Source organism: Cryptomeria japonica, chromosome 9, assembly GCF_030272615.1.
Source record: "Cryptomeria japonica chromosome 9, Sugi_1.0, whole genome shotgun sequence".
Lineage (NCBI taxonomy): Eukaryota > Viridiplantae > Streptophyta > Pinopsida > Cupressales > Cupressaceae > Cryptomeria > Cryptomeria japonica.
In genome coordinates this window covers 273,594,990-273,615,397 of record NC_081413.1, presented here as the reverse complement: position 1 = coordinate 273,615,397, position 20,408 = coordinate 273,594,990, and the positions used below count along the sequence as shown (strand labels likewise).

General features: G+C 38.2%; 1 protein-coding gene across 2 annotated transcripts in view; it reads left to right on the top strand.

The window, feature by feature from the left end:
• The window catches only part of LOC131033018 (uncharacterized), a 127,690-nt gene that overhangs the window by 30,750 nt on the left and 76,532 nt on the right, over positions 1–20,408 (top strand). Inside the window, exon 2 of one of the 2 annotated variants that reach the window (XM_057964123.2) lies at positions 6,113–6,322. The exons of the other annotated variant lie outside the window; for it this stretch is intronic. Within the exon in view, the coding sequence (XP_057820106.2) occupies positions 6,113–6,322 (210 nt within the window). The remainder of the gene's footprint in view (positions 1–6,112; positions 6,323–20,408) is intronic. 2 annotated transcript variants of the gene reach the window in all.

Here is a 20,408-nt window from a genome sequence, read left to right as displayed (position 1 = left end):
AGTTCAACTGGGTAAGCAAACTCATGAGGTTGTCAAGCATGATGCTCAACAAACAGTGGCTACATTGGTACAACGGTATGATGAGGTGTTGGCCAAGAAAGATCAACTGGAAGTAGAGAATCAAAGACTCATGGCAGCCATCCAAAGTATTACTCAACCTTCAAGTGGAGAAGGCCAAGTACCTATTTCCTCCAGGGTCAGTGAACCAATCCAAGGTATCGAGAGAGCCGCCCAAAAGGTTCAATCCTTAGACACTTGGGTTGATCAACTACATGACTTATGTTCACAAGTCATAAGACAGGTATTTGAAACAATGGTTAAATTGGAGATCATTGAAGATAAGTTGAATCAAATCTTGGGTGCTTTCAAACTAAATTTGGAGAAGGTTGAGAGAAATTTAGTTTCTTGGCGAAAGATGCCTCAACATCAGTTGGGCGTTCTTCAGGTGCATGACGTAATTCCTTCCAGAGTCATGTACATTGAATATGAGGAACTTCTGGAGAACAAATCTCTTGTTCTCAAATCACTCATTGAAGAAATTGATGAAACCTTAAAGTTGCGTGAAGCAGTCTTTCAAGATGTTACCTCCCATTGTAAAAAGGCATCCTGCGACATTTTAAATCAGAATGATGAGCTGCTGCCCGAGGAAGAAGTTCTTGCAGATCTGCAACTCAAGATTCATGATGAATGGAGAAGTGAGCAATTCTCAGTCGCTTCCATTCAAATATTGATTAAGTATCAAACTGAGTTGCAGGAAATCCGGTCAGCATTGGAAAAGGGCAATTCCACGCTATGCCAATGCCATGATGTCATCGTAAAGACTAGGGTGGTGGCTATGAACACTCATGAACCAGATCCTGATGAATTGCAGAAAGTTATTCAGAAGTTCGAATTGTTCATATCTTCAAGAGTTGCAACTTAAGTGTCTTTAACACTTGTTGTAAAATTTTAAAATTGTAATTTCAGAATTGTAGTTTCCCTTTCGGCAAGTTTACTAGTAAAAAGCATTTTTGTAATTGCAAGTTGTCATCACTTGCATTTTTGTAATTACTTGTAAGGCAACTACAAGTTGTGTCCAATTAGGATTGTAGTTGGAATAAGTCTTAGTTAGTTAATGAAGTCATAATTAGTTGTTGAATAGGTCTTGGTGGTTGAGGGAATTTCTCAAGTTAGTTAAGATCCTCCCACCTTTTTCTCAAGGCTCCTCTCCTATAAATAGAAGAGAGGGTCCTTTGTAATCTTTATCTTTTGAAAAGCAAACAAAAACTCTGCCAAATTTACAGCAAGAAGTCTTTGAGCTTATGTATGTGAATCTAAGGTTTTGAAGAATAATAAAGAAGGATTACTCAAGTTTTGAGTCTTTGAGCTACAAGTTTGAGTTTAATTCTTTTTATTTATTCTATGCAAAGTGTTTCTAAAGGAGCTTAGTCCAATCTGATTTGAAGTCTTTGAGCTGCAAGTAGAGAAGATTAATTAAAATAGGAAAATCTCTAGAAGGAGCAGCAAGTCTTTGAGCTTGCGTCTATTCTTGAGGAAAATTACTGTTTGATAAGAAATAGCAGCAAGTCTTTGAGCTTGCATTAGTTCTTGTCTTTGTGTTGAAAGAATAGATTATTCCAGTCTTTGAGCTGTTATCTTTTATTCGTTGTAAAAATTTAGTATAGCAAAGGGTAGATAGGACTTCCAATAGTCAAGTCTTTGAGCTTGATATTGTCGTCCCGTCCCGAAGGAAGTGACAGAAGTCTTTGCGCTTTCAGGAAACTTCATTTCCTTTCTCTTATTTCACTTGAAAGTGGTTATTACTGTTATTCAATCGCTATCCTTTTCTGTGAAGAGAAAAGGATATTGTCTTTCTTGAAAAAAAGAAGAAAGATTGCTGTCCCATCCCATTTTATTTTCCAAGTTGTAGTTAAATAGGGGGAGCCTTCCCTTAATTAGGAGATTTTTTACTTGTGTGCTGTGGTTGAAACCACAATTTTGTATATTTCCCCAAGTGTACAAATTTTCAAACAACAGGCGTCGCTCTTCCTGGGCAATCTCCTCCAGGCGAGCTTGTTGTGCCAGCGATGCCTGTGCAAGCAACCGGGGAAGATGGTTCATCAACCGGTTTACTGTCGGGCTCACCTCCAATGTTGTCCACATGGCACTTAATGGGATTTCCGCCTCCGTCGCCTCTCGTTGGACGTAGGTCTAGATGGCTACCTAGAGCAGAATTGAAAATTCTCTCGTTGCGTTGTCTTCCCCTGTGTAAAGTTCTGTTCGCACGTCGTCGGCCTCTGGGTTTACCTCACCAACGGGTAGGCCCATCGTGTCCGTGCGCCATCTGCATCTTCCGTTCCCGAGTACGTCTAGGCAACGACGCCAAATGTTTGCCCTCTTGGGTGAATAGCTTAAAACATAAAGCACGTACTGCCGAATAACGCCATAGATGTCAAACAAGTATAAGAGATGTTATTCCATTCATAATTGTTCCCTTTACAAGTTACATTCCGAAGTATATAAAGATGCTGAGGGGGTGTGAGCGCCAACCGTCGCACCACAACTGCCACCCCTCGGCTGCCAACTAACCAACACAATTACAACTTAATTAACTAGTTTTATTTCCGTGTACAGTATTGCCGCCAACAATCTAGTTGCTTTGAAATGGAGAAAATAAAACTGAAGCACTAATACAAATTCAGTTTCAGGTTAGATGTAGAAGAGAATTAAATTTTGAGAACAAAAAAAAAATCTTTAAAGGCTGGAACACTGAATTTTGTATGAGATCTAATTTGATTTGAGCTGGAACACAGAATTTTGTATGACATATACTTTGATATGAGCACATTTGTGAGTAAGAACATAAAGGTGTTAACTGCAACAGCACATATACTGTGCGCTTTATCCTTTTAGGTGTTTATTTAGTACAATGATATACAAAAATGCTTCAAGACAAAGAGAAGCTTCAAAGAGAAAAAAGACAAATGGAAGCTTCTAGAGAAAGTGTGCTTCTAGTTCTAGATAAAGGAAACTTGTAGATAATAAAGATGTACAACTACAGATATATTGACAACATTTAAGAATTGACAAAAAGCCCGTGTGACTATCTAATTGACATAGTAAGCTAGTCCACATTTTGTTTGGAAATGGAGGAAAGAAAACTATAGGACTATTGAAAATCAATTATAGGCAATACATAGAAGAGAAAAAAAGAAATTATATTAACATCTTCAAACAACCAAATAAGTCTGTAGATTTGAAATTAAACTAAAAGCACAAGAATAAATAAGTCTATCTAACAATGGGCAGTGAATCCAAGGTAAATAAACTCTAAACATGTCAAAATGGTAATGCCATGTATTTTCAACACTACAAATAACCATGAGAAAATAAGAGCCATTGTCAAATATGGTAGTGCTGATGGAGGCATAGCTATCCCTAACCTAAACTATGTAATGAAGGACCAACCTCTTTACTATCAATCACTGTTATAAGATCTGATAATATCCATGTGAGAATGCCAAGTGGCAGGGACCAAGTGGGTCTTTGGTTAGGTGACCTCCTAGGGGGTGCAAGTAATGTCTTATGAAAATTCCTCAAACATCCAAGATAAACAAGCCTCCAATAGTAGAAAGGAAGGCAGTAATATATGTCTATCCTACTTTCTTGGAATGCAGGTGAGGCGGGAGCTGCTGACTCTCTAGACCTGGGAACATTGGATCTAGTAATCTACCATGTCTGGAAGAAGAAAAGGAGGATCACTGTACCTCAGTAACCCCACATGGATGTGCACATGGTCTCACTAATATATTAAAATATGCGGTAACTGTAGCATCCAAAGGCAGTTGACTGCAACATGCCAATACTTTTTCAAACATTCATAATGGAAAAATAAAACTCAATTTTATTCTATTTAAAGTAATGCCCATACCATTTCTGCTTATTCTGCACATTACAATATGATCTTGTTCTGTCTTGTAATTCTTGATTTAGTGCAATTTCTAGAAATGGGACAATTCAGGACAAACCTGATATCTGAAATGTATATTTCAATAGTCTAGTATTTTTCCAACCAAAGATATTCACAGCTGGAAGGTCATTATACATCATTTAATTACCAAGCTCATCACCTTGGTCTTTAATTGTTCTTCTACACTAAGTTTACAGTCAGCATGGTGCCACAGGAGCTTTCATAACAACATGGTGATCTTCTCCGAATCATTGTGCCCACAAGGAGAACTTGAGCTCACTCGAGGAGATCAGCCCAACTTTATAATCAAAGTTTTGTATCTCTTAGCTCATCAAGTACTACTGCCCAATCCAAACTTTTTGATTCTTACTCTCTTTCGCATCTATGATAAATTCTCATGGATAGTAATCACAACTATACCTCTCCATCTTGCAACTAAATCCAAAGCTTCACCAACATTCTTTCTCACTAAATCCTAAATTAAAATCTTTTGCATATCTCTCAAAGTTAGTCAATAACTTATGTCAATTGTACTCCCTCTCAAGTACTTGAGCTCACTCAAGGAGATCAGCCCAACTTTATAATCAAAGTTTTGTATCTCTTAGCTCATCAAGTACTACTGCCCAATCCAAACTTTTTGATTTTTACTCTCTTTCGCATCTATGATAAATTCTCATGGATAGTAATCACAACTATACCTCTCCATCTTGCAACTAAATCCAAAGCTTCACCAACATTCTTTCTCACTAAATCCTAAAATAAAATCTTTTGCATATCTCTCAAAGTTAGTCAATAACTTATGTCAATTGTTCTCCCTCTCAAGTACTCTTATCAGAGACAGTTCATCCTTAATAAAGGCAATGAATGCAAAGTTTTTCTCTGTCGTTGTCCTCACTTTTGTTTTCTTGCTAGAGCAACCTCCTTACCCTTGACATCCTGTCAAAAATGGTTGTGTTTCATGAACTATGATGCAAATAATTAAATCTGGAAAAGTATTTTCAGCCACAATTAAATATTAAATATAGGTTTTTCTATTTAGGTGCCCAAAGTAATAATACTTGTCAATGTCATAGTTTGTTTTGAAGGCAGAGGCCCTTGTCTGATCCTCCTGTAGCCTCAGAAGAGCTAACCTGTTGCTCCACTTCCCTTTGCTATGTTTCATATGTCTTGGAATTGTTCATTTTTGTTTGAACTTGCCTTCCATATCAAGTTTTGTGTTCAGTGTTCCACAGGGATGCATCTCCCTCCCCAAAGGCCCACGTCCCCCCATCCCTGAAACCTGTCCCCCAAACTTAGGCCCTTTGCCCCCCTATCCCCAAAGGCCATCACCGCGTCCCCCCGTCTCCCCATCCCCAACGGCCATGGAACATTGTTTTTGTTCCAATAAGCATTATAAACTTGTATAAGATAGTCTCTTCCCACCTTATAAAAATCTAATTCTTTTCTGGAAGAACTTGAGAACATGTGGTAATTGTGGCTCAACAAGATATACTGTTGTACGGTTGTTACCTTAATTACATTTATCTCCTCAATCTGCCAGGTTGTGGCTCCCTTGGAAGTATCCAAGAAATTTTATTATAGTGTACAGTTGGGTAAATATGTTATTGAGGGTGGATCAGCTGACCTGGATTATCAAGAGCTGCATATATAAAGGTAATTAAAATCTTACTTGATTAATAATATTGAGACAATCTTGATCTGCAGATAAGCATATTAAGCTCAAATCCATTGCTTCCAGAATGTATCTTGAGAGAATGCATAGTTTTTCGAGAGCAGCAAACACACTGTACATTTAGATTGATTCTTTGATGTAAAGCTGTTGAGTGGGCTTATCTTTCCCTAATTTGGGATGAACTGCTATACAGAAAAAGATAGAATTCTTCTAACAGAACATGTTGCAATAAAAAATTCCCTATACTATTTCTTCTATGTTATACATGGAAGTCAGCAAAAATTTGTTATAAATATGGCATTAATTTTGAAAGTATTGTACATTTTTGTTTGTCTTGTGGTCAGTGGTGAAGGTTAGTTGTCTTTGTATTGCAATCTCTTGACCAGGAAAATCTAAAATGCATGTTATCTAGTAAAAATGCACCCTATTCACCACAAAAGAAAACTGACGTCTTCATACCATTCTTTGTTGTTTTTGGGGATGTGGATTAGGAGCATGTTTTCTGGGAAGCTCCATTGAGATAAGCCTATCCAAAAGCAAAGAAGGTTTGGTTTTCAGATGTCAATCCCATTTGACACCTGTGACTCAAGTGATAGCTAGACGACCCAAACATCTCTATGTTATTGGCTTTCCTTTACATATTGGATTTTCCCGAACAACAATACAATCACTGGATGTCTGCTCCAGGGCAACTCCTCAAAGTATGCAAATTTTGTACTCCAATTCCTTTGCCATTTTTAATCTTTGGTTTGATATATACGCAAATTTTAATTTATCAAGGTAGATGTAAGCCAGTTACTGAAAAAATTGACTGCTGTAAAATACTAGCTGGTTTTGTGCATATTTGGTTTTTACGTATGTTCTGAGCAGGAGCTGATAATTTATTTTCATTCTCGAAGTATATAGCTATCCAAACATTTTAGTCCACAACTGTTGCCTACTGTTGTCACTTATAATATTAGTAAATGGAAACATGATTGTAGGAAAATGACTTAAATTTTACATTTAGTGACCATATATGGTCAAACTGCATCTTTTGAGTTTCATTGGCTGCTCTTGAATGGACTTTCTTTCAAAAGTATGATTTCATCCATCCATTCTACTCTTAATTGACACCGAGGACTATGCATATTTTGAGGCATTGAGCATCTGAGATATCTATTATTATTCCCGTGGATCAAACACTTTCCTGTTCAGGTAAACTATAAGCCTTAATGTCATCTGCAGTTCTCTAGTTGAGTATTGCCTCTAATATCTTCATTGTTTCTTACAAAATATAGATACTGTTGTCCTCTATCTCACTCATTTTTATCCACATGCCATTTTCCATTTGTTTATGCTATTGTTCACAGTCTCAGTCTTTGTGAGACAGACATCTTGTAGACTGCTTAAACTGTATGATAAGACCTTTACCAATTTCCTCTTCTTTCTAAGAAAAACTGCAAGATAATGTGTACGGTAAACTGTAAACCACTATTCTTGTGTTTGTAATGAAATATTTCAAAAAACTGTCTGCTCGTCTTTTTTATTTAGCATTAATTGTATGAGCCATGAATTTTATAATAGTAAGATTGAAATTCCTTTGACATATGCATGTTTATTGATAAAAACTTTAAAGCCTAAATTATGATTTCTTTCATAGTTTTTCCTTTTTTGGTAAAGTATGCTTCCATATAAAACATTCTAGCAGTAGTTTCGCATCATTCTTTTGTTATTTATGCAATGGACAACTCTAGAAAGAGAGTAGTGAGTTTTTCCTAGTGGCCCCATGTAACATTTAGACGTGGGTATACCAAAGGGGAATGGATAGACTAGATTAAGAATACAAGTTGGGAGAATTTATTCTACAAATTAAAGATATAATTAAAGCCAACCCTAGAGTGCCCCTAGTTTTTATGAGAAATTTGGCTCATGCAGTATCATTTAGTTATATTTATTTTCAGGATAACACAATGATGAAAACCAACCAACAAGTGATTATTCCATTACAAAAAAATTCATTTTTTGTGGTTAAAGATTTGTTCTTAAGGAAATTGGCAAGGAAGCAAGGACAAAAGTACACTTTTGTATGACCATTTTGAGTTGTTGGACCTGAAGCAGTACCAAAAGAGAAAAAATGGTGATATGCAAGAACTAGAAGGGCCCAAGCCCAAAAGTTACAAGAAGCCAAAGATTACATTACAAGTATTGCCTCCCAAAATCCAATTGCAGAAAGAAAAATAAATAATTTGTAGAAAGGCAAGAGGAAGAAGCAGAAGAGTGGGACAAGGTTCCAATAAACTCAAAATTGCTAAATCTTTCAAAAAGTTTGATTTCTTAAATGTGGGACGCACAAAGCCAAAGTGGGGCAACATATACTTGAAGATATGGGAGGTATGGACCCAAATGAAGAAGGAAAAGCATGGTATGTGTGGAAGGCAATATGCAAATTACAAGTATTCAAGGGGATGAAAGAAAGCTTGGCAAAAATATCTGTGATGGCAAACAACATACTAGATGCTACAGTTAGAAAACAGCAAGGATACAATGTGGCATAGGCCATATCTAAGACACATGTAGGAACCAAAATGGTGCATTGACATTCCTTGTAAACTTAGAGGAAGAAAAAGATGAAGAATGATAGAATCCCCTAAGAATTTTGGGTAGAAGAAGCCTAGAGAATGAATGCAAAGTAAAAAGAAATATTGTGAGAGATTGTAGTGACCGCATTGGTTTGAGACTAGGATGATGATTGTGGTCTTCTATGTCTTTGGCCATTATTTGTTGGCTTTACCATTGACCTGTTTCACCCTAAGACAAAAAAACTGAGGAAGTAAACCAATAGCAGACAAATGTAGGGGAATGTGCTATGCAAGGCAAAGAATCTAGAAAAGGTGTAGAAGCAAAGAAGAACGAATAAGACAGCACCACAAAGGTTAGTAGGATTGAGAAAACAAATAGACAAGGTGCTTCACAGGGGAGTTTTGACCAAGATCCTTGGTCACTAGACAATTCTAGGGTAAATAGGTGATTAGTGTTTTAGGTTCCTTTCAAACATATTCTCATAGGTAGAAGAGAATAATTGATACTAGACCCATATATGAATATGGTGAATCTTCTAAATAATATTGGCATGCACCTTCTAATTTATCTATGGTGATGCAATTACATTGAGTGATTGCATTCTAGAATGCCTTGTATTAGACCTCTCAACAAACTTTGGAGAGAAATGAATCACTTAAGGATATGGTTAAGACAATCAAATGTAATGATTTTATAAAAATAAAAAATGTTCTCAATAGGTCAAGTAGTTGGTGACCAAGCCATGTGAGAGTAATTACAAGATATTACCAGTCATCAAATTCAAGAAAACCTAGAACACAAAGGTAAGATTGAGAAAGCAAAAGAAAAAAATATTTTAGTGAGAGGAGGAAACAAATGTAACAATTTTAGGGGTTGGATAGGTACAAATAAATTTTGGCAAAGCCCACTAAGAAATTTGGGGGGATAGGTGAAATATTTCTAATTGCATTATGTATTAGAAGATAGAAATCCCAAACAACTAGGTGGAGAGGGCCTAATACAGCAACACAAGAACAAGCTTTGTAGCAATCTATTGAAGGTCAATAGTCAAATTTAGGGTTACAAGGAGAAACATGTACTAATGTGTAAGGAATTTGTTGTCAGAGATTTTAACTCCTATTGTAGACGATCGATAGACTAGGATGAAGAAAATTAAGATAAAGTATTCAATTAACAGTCCCTTTTTTGTAATAACTTGAGTTATGGACCAAAATGCTTATCCCCTATTTCCACATCTCTCTTGGTCCAATTTTGTATGAGTTATTCTTATTCTTTCCCCCTATGTTGGTCTAAGGTCCTCAAAGTCTCTAAGCATGGAGGCATGCCCAACCTTCTAAGCATTTTTCAGTCATTGGAGGTTCATAGTTCCTCATTTAGGTATGCCGTCCCGTCCAAGTCTGACCTTTCCTTCTCGCCGAACTTTCAAACTTCACCATCCCAGCATGCCTTTCCACCCAACTTTGTTTTCTTTATGCTTGTTGAAGTGTTGGACTTATCCATCTAGGCATGCCTCGCTTCCATCCCCCGCCTCCACTCCCTTCTTTTGTCAAGCTATCTAAGTTGTCAATCTCGTCATCCCTTTCCTTTGAATGTTTCTCTTTTCCATGCCTTTTAATAGTTTGGAACTTGTCCTCACCATCGTGCTTCCTACTCAAGCTCTAATCTTTGACCAGTGATAAGAGTCATGAATTTCCATACTCTTGCCTATTTTGCACTATTCACCACACCTACCTCTCAACTTATCTCAAAGCACCATTAGTGATTAGATTTGATGTTTCAACTTCTAGAAAGGATTATCTCCTTCCAAGAAAACATTATTTAATCTTTAGAGTGTAGATCCGTGTGTAGCTCTAGTGATGCAAACAAAGAAGGCAACCTTTGTTGCCATTAATTTTGTGGTTAGAGTTCAAACCCCATGGGGCCTCTTGTTGGTATTGTAGAGGACATTTGTAGATCACAAAAAACATTCCCCCATGCTTCTCAGGTACATCCAAGCACACATGATGCAATTTCAAGTATGATTAAAGGGTAAAACAATCCTCGTTAGGTGTGGGTGTTCTCTATTGTTTACCTAACATGAGATGTTGGAATTCAATGCAGATTTCAATATTCCTTCTAAAGGTATTAAGGATTGAGATTTTGAATAGAGGGATAGTTATGATAAATTTTCAAAAAATCTAAGTAGAAAACCATTATGAGGACAAAAGTCTGCGGATTTGTTGGAGATCAAAGAATGAAAACCCTATAGATCATTTTCTAAAGGATGAAACTCCTCTTGGCCAAAGGAGAGATTTCACCCAAAGGTCATATTGAAGCTTTCATGGTGGTGGCTATTAGCTTAGTCAAGCTTAACTGATTTAGAGAGGGTTGTGAATGTTGGTGTAGAATCCACAGTCTATTAAACTATTGTAATAACATTTGTAATATTTTGTAGTCATGTTAATGTAAGAAAGGTTGTATAATTTATTTTTATTTGTATCATGATTTGAAGCTAGGTATTAATGAATTCAAATCGGTATTTACAAATTGGGTTTATTAGATATGAGCAAATGTTTTAATCTAGAGTTTATTCTTATTTGTTAACTTAGGTTGTGTTGTGACCTTTTCACACATCGCCCCATTGCAAATAGGGATTCTCTCTTTTCCTGCTTTCTAGGGTTTTTGTTAGTGTCCTATGGCCTTCCGCTTCAGTTTTACCAAGCCTTGCCTAGTTTTGAGTAGTTCAAGCCTTAAGGATTGAAAGTTAGTTTTTGCAAACCAAGTGATTGAAAGGCCAAAGGACGAAGATCGCAATTGATTTGGACGAATTTGAACGACTTTCTATTTTTAGAAAGTTTGCTTTTTTGCTTTTTCCTATTTTTAGGAAGTTTCGTTTTTGGCGTTTTTAGCCCGATCCCCAATATGGCTATTTTTAGAAAGTTTTCCCTATTTTTTAGGGATGTCTACTTTTGCTTTTTCAGAATGGGAATCTAGGGTTTGCACTAATCCCACTCACCTGCTTCGACCAAGACCTAAATTTCTAAGTTTTGACCTAAAAAGCCAGTTCCCTACATTTTAGGGGTCGTGCTGCTTCAGATGGTTTGCGTAAGTATGGAATTCAAATTTCAAGTTAATCTGGTTAAATTTGGTTAAAATGTGAAATTTTGAAATTTTCCAAATTTTTTCTAAGTATGGCTAATGGATAAGTTTGAGTGTCATGACAGGTGTGCAGAAAGTTCGCCGAAGCGAAAGTTTGCCATGTGGAGATAGCCATCAAGGTCCGCCATGATGAAAGGGAAGCGAAAGTTTGCCATGCATGGTGATCCATCAAAGTCTGCCTCGGTGGAGGTAACACTAAACTCCGCCCTTGGAGAAGGAAGTTGAAACTCCGCCTTGTTTGAGTCATCATCAAAGTCCACCCAAGGGAGAGCCTTCAAGAGTCCGCCATATGTTAAGGAGACTAAGAAGAGGGAGCTCAAAACTCCGCCCTCCTTGGTGCCACCTCTAAAACTCCGCCTTGAAGACCCTCCATAAACCCCGCCATACATGTTGAAGGAGATGCCTTCAAACTCCGCCCTTGGTAACTATGTCATAGAAGTCCGCCATGTAAGAGGTGTTCCATAAACTCCGCCATGCTTGGTAGAAGTCTTCCCAAAACTCCGCCCTCCAAGCAAGTTGCCAAGCCTTCAAAGTCCGCCTTGGTGGAGGTAACACCAAAGTCCGCCCAAGGGAGGACCTTCAAAACTCCGCCTTGGTAGTCATACTTCCAAAGTCCGCCATATCCAAGGAGATGATGGAGAGCCTTCAAAAGTCCGCCATGTAGAAGGAGCCTTCAAAGTCCGCCTTGGAGAAGTCCTCTCAAACTCTGCCCAAAACTTGATGATGAAGATAGTCATGGCATCCTCCAAAGTCCGCCATGCTGGTTGAAGATCTTCCGTTGAAGATCTTCCAAAAGTCTGCCTTGAAGGTAGTAAGGTCATCAAAACTCCGCCATGCCTTGAAGAGGTAATAAAAGTCCACCCAGGTTTGATAAGGAAGATGAAGGGAGCCATCAAAACTCCGCCCTATGCCAAGGAGAAAGTCAAACAAAGTTAATAGGTAAAAATGCAAGTGGTGTCACCAAATCCTTGAAAGAGTTCGAATTGCAAACTGAATTAGAAAGTTTTTTGAATAAAGGAATCTTGCAGACTTGAGAAGCAATTCAAACTTAAAATCCAAAATGGAAAGTTTTCAAAAGGAATATTGGAAGATTGCCAAGGATTTCGAACTTGTAGCCAAATCAGAAACTTTTGGAAGATATTTTTTTTCGAACTTAGAGAGGTGACAACACTTTCTTAAAGAGTGGAGTTAAAATTGGAAACATGAGTTGGACGATTTTAAGTGTTTCTAATTGAAGATTCAACTTTATTTACAAATACTTCGCTGTAACTTCATTTCTACACTATGAAGTTCGAAGTTATTAAGGAGAGCATAGTAAGGTATTTCAGATTGGAGTTCATCTGAAGGAATTTCGACATTGCTTACTGTTTGGCAAGCTTTTTTGGCAGAAGTTTCACAGATTTTTAAGAAAAGACAACCAGTATAAGCAAGAATTGTTGAATTCTTCTTGAATTTTCTGAGTATTTTTGAGAAATTTCCAGCCTTACTTCCATCTATTCGAAGGTGAAATTGAATTCATGGTGCAGATTTATATATTTTCTGAGTATTTTTCAGAGTTTGAGGAATGATACTTAGTAGATTTATTCGAATTTTTGGGAGGAAAATCATTTTTTTGACTAAGTATAAGGAAGTTTTTGAAGTTATAACACTTGGTGTTAATTTACGATCACAACCATCCTTGAGATTGAAGGGTTTTTCAAATGAAATTTCAGTTTTTATGGCTAAGTATGAGAATAAAATGGAATTTTCAAACACTTAGCCATTTCGCAGTCCCCTTTGTCAATTTATGAATTAATTTCTAACTTCCAGCTTCATTGTCTGTTTGCAGATCCTAGGCACGATGAAATTCCAAGTGGATAAAGACGCCCCTCTGGAATCAAGGATGACTTCAAAATGGAAAAATGTTAGCGACACCAACCTCGGACACATCAATCTGAGGGAATTTAAGAAGCGAATGTTTGGTCTGGACAACCTTGTGTCTACCACCATTGCGCGAAAGATGATGAAGAGTGGCATCGTGCATGCTGCTGGCTTCCTCCCCACCATGCAATGCAATGAGTTAGTAGTTGAATGCGCTAAACATTACAACCCCACCAGTAAAGATATTGTTGCACCTGATGGAAGTGTGTTGGCAAACATTAGTGATGAGGCTATCAGAGAGGCCTTCCGGATCCCAGAGTATCACAACATGGTGTATGTAACGAAGGACGAAGCTGATAGCATGTATTAGGACTGCTTGGAGGAATATGATGCCATAGTCAACCATTCCTGGCTGGACAAGCCAAGGAAGGGCGCCTCCAAACTTCAAAGGAAGAGCCTGGTGAGAGCGTACTTCAAGGAGGACATTGGGGACATGATCGTTCTACTCAACAGAATAATGGGAAATCCTCAAGGTGCCCCATTCGAACCCTGGATGTATTATTTCATTAATGAAATAATGAATGGAGTAAAAATGATAGACTGGGCCCGGATGATTAGCGACAACCTAGACAGCCAGCTGAGGAACCTAGAGGCGAATAGGACCTTCTTCATGAGTTCGTACCTGTTTTATTCCTTGGCCAGGACCTACAGATACAGAGGCCTCACTTGCAGAGGAGAAGTAGGGAACAAAGAAAACCAGTTCCCAGTCTATGATTGCTATCCCCAGCTCCACATGGAAGAAAAATTCCATTTTAAAAGAGTGAATGATACCTTCCTTATGCACGTCACGTAGACATTACAAGGTGGACTGCACCAGAGACTCTCTCAAGAGTCTATGAACTTCATCAGTCGATTCGGGAATTGGTATATCCAATATCCAAAGTTCACTTACCTTAGAATTCAGGGATTCTTTGGGCCTCCATACAAGCTTCCAGCTTACCCTACCAACCGAGTGGTGTTGCTCGAGGTTGTAAGGCAATTGGAGGAATATATGGTGATTCAAAGGGATAAACAAAAGAAGGCAGGGACTTCCTCTCGTACAATTGGTAATGGGTTGGAGACATGTCCATCGTCACAAGCTGCTGCGATTGCTGAGAAAGAGCTGACCTGGTATCCCTTTTATCAGTACAAGGCAAGAAGGAATTTCAATCCATTCCACCGAATAAAGAAGGTCGAAGGAAGGACATTTGAGCACAGGCCTGATCTAGAAGATTATTGGGCTAACGCAGTCGATAGTTTCGAAGTCAGGAAGAGATTTTGGTCGAGAATTCCTTTGAGCATGGTAAGAGCAACAGAGGTATTCAGGGTAGCTGACAAAGTAGAGGATAGCCTTGAGCTTCAGCAGCCGGGCTTCGAAAAAATGAAAATGAACCACTAGTTTTGATAGATTGGATGGAGGGATAAAAGTCAGATCTAGCCGACCTCATGAGGACAGTGGTTGAGTATTCTAGGTGGTGGACATCTGAAAGGACAAAGCAATTAAAGTCCAAAGGTGTGACCTTGACCTACGAATTGATGGGAGTGGATGACTCTTTGCCCTCCAATCCTTGTACTTCCGCAGGTAATGCTTGGAATCCAGAAAGTGTTGCGTCTCGGAAGAGGAAGGAGTTAGTTGGGAGCTATGTAAAGGTCACAGGAAAGAAGATTGTAGGGGAAAGAAGGGAGTCCAGCGAAGGCCAGTCCATCCTAAGTGCCGCTTCTATCGTGCCTGATCAGAATGTAGTTGAGGAACAAGAGATGAACATCTGCATGGATAATGATGAAGAGAGAATGCCTTCTCCTTCGGTTGAGGAAGTAATGAAGGAAGTTGTCCAAAGTCCGGACAGAGAGCAAACTGAAACACCTACATCTCCCGTAATCTTCTTAGATGGCATAGCTGCAAACCCAGGAGGGACAGATGATGGATTTGACCAGAATACTGTAGAGCAATCAACTATCCCGGATTGGCTAAGGGAAAGAATAAAGGCTAAGGTCCCCAAGGAGGCCTGTTCCGAAGAATTCACAGCAGTATTCCTGGAGAAGGTGAATGAGCCAATTATAGCTAAACCACCCAAGCCCGCCAAAATTTTTTCTTTGATTCAGCGAGATAGTGCAGGATTCAGGATAGTCTAGATAGCGGTGCCTAAAGAAGGAAAAACTAGGGACAACGTTACCGCAGATGATTACAAGATTACCACCATAGAGCTGGGTAAGCCCACCCAGGACCAAGTGGTCCTGTATTTCGATGACTCTTGTAACGCTCTGAAGACAAGTTTGGCCCATGAGAAAGAAAAGAGGAAGAAGGTTGAAGAAGAAAACCAGCAGTGGAGAAAGTATGTTCTCCATCTTACCAGACCACTTAACCATGAGATCCCGGTTACCCCTCCACAGTCTCTTCAGCAAGAATCGATGAAGGATTATGAGGACATGAAGGGTTTGTTCACACAAGCCAAGGAGTGAATTTCAGACGCTTCAGTGTGTGCTGACATACTGGTAGAAAATTTAGTGTCAGCACACGAGTCGGCCTCTTCGTTGTTCAATCATATCCAGGATCTAGCTATTAATTGGGAGGATGTGGAGGAAATTCAGGATGAAATACTCCCGCATCTGAAGGTTATCCGAGGCTTGCCGAAAAGAAGCCTAGTGGACGCAGGTATCATACAGGCTGAAGATAGGTACGACTTCAGCACATGGTACTATGCCTTGGTCACCCGGATTGAAGTTTTGAAGAAATCCGAGACCAAGTGCTTTGAGACAGAGGAAAGTGTCAGGGAGATCTTGAGCAAGGTATTTCATGTAGCATCTAAGGTCTGGAAGAAAGAAAGTATAAGGGAGAAGCATTTGCAGGCAGAAAACTTGAGGGCCAGGATTCGGTCAAGCTTCTTCAAGGATTCAGGGATGATTGACAAAGGCGATGTCTCGAAGATTGCAAACTTTCTCTTCATCGATGAAAATCTTCTTGCCCAAGCGGTTGAGTGGGAAAGCATCCTTGCCACATGTACCGATGATGTGGACATCATTGACTTCCAGATTGGTAGTTTGCCAAGTGTCACCATGGAGGAGGTCAAGCTTATTGTGTCCAGGGACATCGAATCTGTGAAAGAGGAAAGTGGACGCTCACCTCAGTGAGATTAGCAGCTATGCCACTTGTCACTTTCTTATTCATTCAAGCTGATAGTGTTTTGGGAAACCCTAATTAGGGTTTATATCTTTCAATCTTGGCCCTTGATCATTGTTTGATCTCGACCGTTCATTTATTTTGAAAAACTATATAAGGTTGCCTCCTCTCATTTGGAGAGTGTGAGGTTTTTGATGTATTGTTGCGTAGGGTCATTTCCAGATAATATATTGCATGTGCGCTTGCTTTGTAATCCCTATTGTTTGAATGATTTGAATGGTTTCAATTTCCTCAACACTTAGTTAAAATTAATTTAGATTTGCTTTCCTTGTTGTTAATTTGAATGAAGGATTTGATAAGTGTCAATTGATGGTGTATCTCCGCTCATAGTTTTGGTAAATGGATGATTTCCATTTTACCGTGCAAAGTTAGTTTGAGCCCATCCTCTGTGTATCCCAACATCTCGGTCATAAGCACAACCCATTGAAGATTGCACCGGCTTTGTGTAGTTGTCCCTAGTGTGGCAAGTTTCAGTGGTCTAGTTTAGAGGCTATTTCTAGCAGTGCAGTTTTTAGTAATTTTGGCCTTCAACTCACTATGGTAGTTATTTAGTACATGGGAAAAAGTATTTTTAATATATTTTAATGTCCCCTTTGCCTAGGCGTGTGACTTATGTATTTTTGGTTATGACTTAAGGGGGCGATTTGAGGTTAAAATATTATTTTTAAGTCATAAGGTTGGGTGCCCATTTTGGAAATATTTCATTAAAGATTATAATCTTTAAAATGTGTAAACAATTGTTGATTTTGGCGTCCCCTTTGGAGGAATATGTGACTTTAATTAAGTCAAAAATTATATTATCTTGGGTGTCCAAAATGACATTTCATTTCATGTCATTTTGGAGGGAGTTGAATTTGAATTTGAGGAGATCTTTCTCTATAAATACAGGGCTCTACTCTTTGGGCATCCATGAATATTATGTAATGAAGTGCTGCCGAATTTGTGCCAGACTTGTGCCACGAAGTTGAGAGCTTCCTAGCTTGTATCAGTTTCGTGCTTGAGAGATAGCACCTAGCTGATTGGAGAGACTATTTCTCATCCAGAGGAATAGATTGAGCTATATTGAGATGGAATTTAGTGAGGCTTTTTCAGTTTTCTGATATTTTGGGGTGTTTGTGAGCTTCCAGGTTGCTGGTTATTGTGGAGCTGAATGTGAAATTCAATCATAAGTCTTCGAGAGGGTTGTTGTTGCTTCTAGGTATTCTCTCTATGTTTTCCTTTGGCCTAGGTGATCCTTTTTGCAAATTTTCAGAGGTTTTAATGCAGATTTGAATTTTTCAGTGAAGTTCGCCCTCTCTCTCAGGCTGTACCATGCCTGTGTTTGCATTGGGAAGCGTGCAATATATGTTAGGTGAGATTTGCTGCTTGTTAGGGGTTTGGGTTTTGGTGTCTCCTCTCTAGCTACCTTCAATATTTCATTTCAAGCCTATCTGTCAAGTTTTGGAGGAGTTCTAAGCATTTTAGTGAGTTTTTATGTTGCTGGTCTGTATTTTGATTTTCAGTTTGCCAATTAAGTATATCAGATTGAGTGTTTGGAGTTTGGGGGATTGTTTCTTTGGTGGAGAGTCTCTTGAAACTTGAGAATAACATTTGACATCATTTGCAGCTGTTGGATAGCAATGCCTCTTGATTTGCAATTCATGTTACTTATTGTAATGCTGATTAGTAGTACTAACAACAACTTCATTATGAATTGTTTCTTAATGCCCACTGAATAAGTGGAAGAGGCTGGCTTTGCTGCCTATCTCTATTTCATATTGTACTTTGGTCCTCCTGCTAAATAAGTAGTTGAGTGATAGTTTGGTTATAGAGGCTGGCTATGCCGCCTATCTCTATTTTATATTGTACTCCTGTCCTTCCGTTGAATAAGTGGTTAAGTGATAGTTTTGTTATTCCTAGTCCTCCTGCTGAAAAGCGGTTGAGTGATTGTCATTTTCTTAATTCAGTCCTCCTGCTGAAAAGTGGTTGAGTGATTTTCATTTGCTTAATTCAATCCTCCCGCTGAACAAGTAGTTGAGTGATTGTTTTACTTTCAGAATTTCCTTTCAATGCAAGTTTTTGATTATCCTAACCTTAACGGGTGAATCTTGTTGTGTTAAAAAATAAAAAATAAACTAAGGGGGACATTTCAAGGTGCTATGTGAAAGAAACTAAATTAAAATTACTTTATTTCTGAGTTATTTCACCCAGCTGTACCATCCATTTAAAACAACAAAGGGTTGTACACTTTAAAAACTCCTTATAAGAAGTTGAAGTTGGAAGAAGAGGTTTTTAACCTTAAGTTAATCCTAGCCGCATTATCCGAGATCTTATGTGGATTTCATAAGGAAGACAACTTGTTTAAAAGGCTTAAAAACCTTATGGAAACCTGTTGCGGCCTTGAAGGCTTTACAAACCCCAACACAATAGTATAATAGAGACACAATAATACTAGAGGCTGTTGTACACAATTAAAGGAGGCCATACTTCATATTGAAGGCTAAGGTAAGGACATAGCACTTCCAGGTGGCATAAGACTAGTCAAAAATCTGCCATAATATAATGTCCCCGCTTTGAAATATAATTTAAAAATGAATAACAATAATAAAATTAAAATACAAAAGATTAAAAATAAAAATAAAATTAAAATATAAAAGAATATAATTAAAATTTGATTAAAGTTAATGAATGGTCAAAAGGCATGAAATGATAAGTTGTGACTACCCCAAATTTGAGGTATAAAAGGGAGAGGAGAACTCATTGAAAGGGGGAAAATTTGGGAATCAGAATTGCAGATATGATTTAAACAAGAAGTGCATATCTGATTGTGAAAGGTTGTGTCCCTTTCAAAGGGCAGAAATAATGAAGAGTTGCACTCTTTCAAAGGGTGCTAATGGTGAAAAGGTGCGTCTCTTGCCAAAGGGCATACATGATGAAGAGATGTGACCTCTCCCTCACTTTGAGGGATATAAAGGAAAGGATCAAAAGCATCCAAGGACATCACCATGGATCAGATCAGATCAGAACTGTTATTAAGTTACAGGCAGTAACATCCTTGTTCTTGGTGGTATACATGGGGATGTGCTTAATATGTATGCTTAATAAATGAAGCCTGATAATGTTCTTATGTAGAAGTTAATAGTAATACTAATAGACTGCAATATGCATGCCAGTCATACTGAATTTCATATACATTCATAGTGCAACAAGATATTGACATATTTACAATCCCAAGCTCTTAACCAGTTCTAATTCCTTTTTCCTAAGGAGTGGTGTGATGCTGTTAGGGAGAGGCAGAGTAAAACCATCTCATGATAGATAAGCCCCAAAGGTGAAAGAACTCATGATCCTGAAATCTGGGCTGCAGGCCCCAAGGGTGAATGGACTGAGGTTCCGGTAATCTGGGCTGCATTAGGGAGATAGTATCATCGCGCCCTAGATAAGCAAGTCTCCCATCAAAGATTAGAAATTAGAAGGGGATTAAGATTAGGCCTGGATAAGGACAATGCTTAACTGTACTATGAGCAACCCTACTCATTAATTCATAATTACTGTAACATGGTAGGTAGTAATGTATGTTTCCCTTTGGGCATTGACAGCCTATAAATAGGGTACATTACACATAGCTTGCTTAGGAGTCACCACTCCATAAAATGCTATTTGTGCATATTATTTGAGGTCAAACTCTCTTTCGGAGCCATACAAATATTGGAGCTGCCATACTTGTTCTTTTAGCCTGTCTTGCCATCGGATGAAGGTTAAACCTCTTAGCAGGCTATCGTACCATGCAATAAAGACAGTTTGGAGTCAAATTTTATAGCTGATTGGGTCATGAGAAGCTGTAATGAGGTTGGAAAACTGAAATTATAATATTGTCTTGATTTCAAAACCTGTGTACTTTCCTATAACTTTCATTTTTCTGTAGCATTCCATAAGCTAGTCAATAATTTCTGGTTGTTCTCAATATTTTAATTTTTATTAAGAAAAGAAATGTTATGAGTTATGGAATTGGAGAAATCAGTTCTATAATG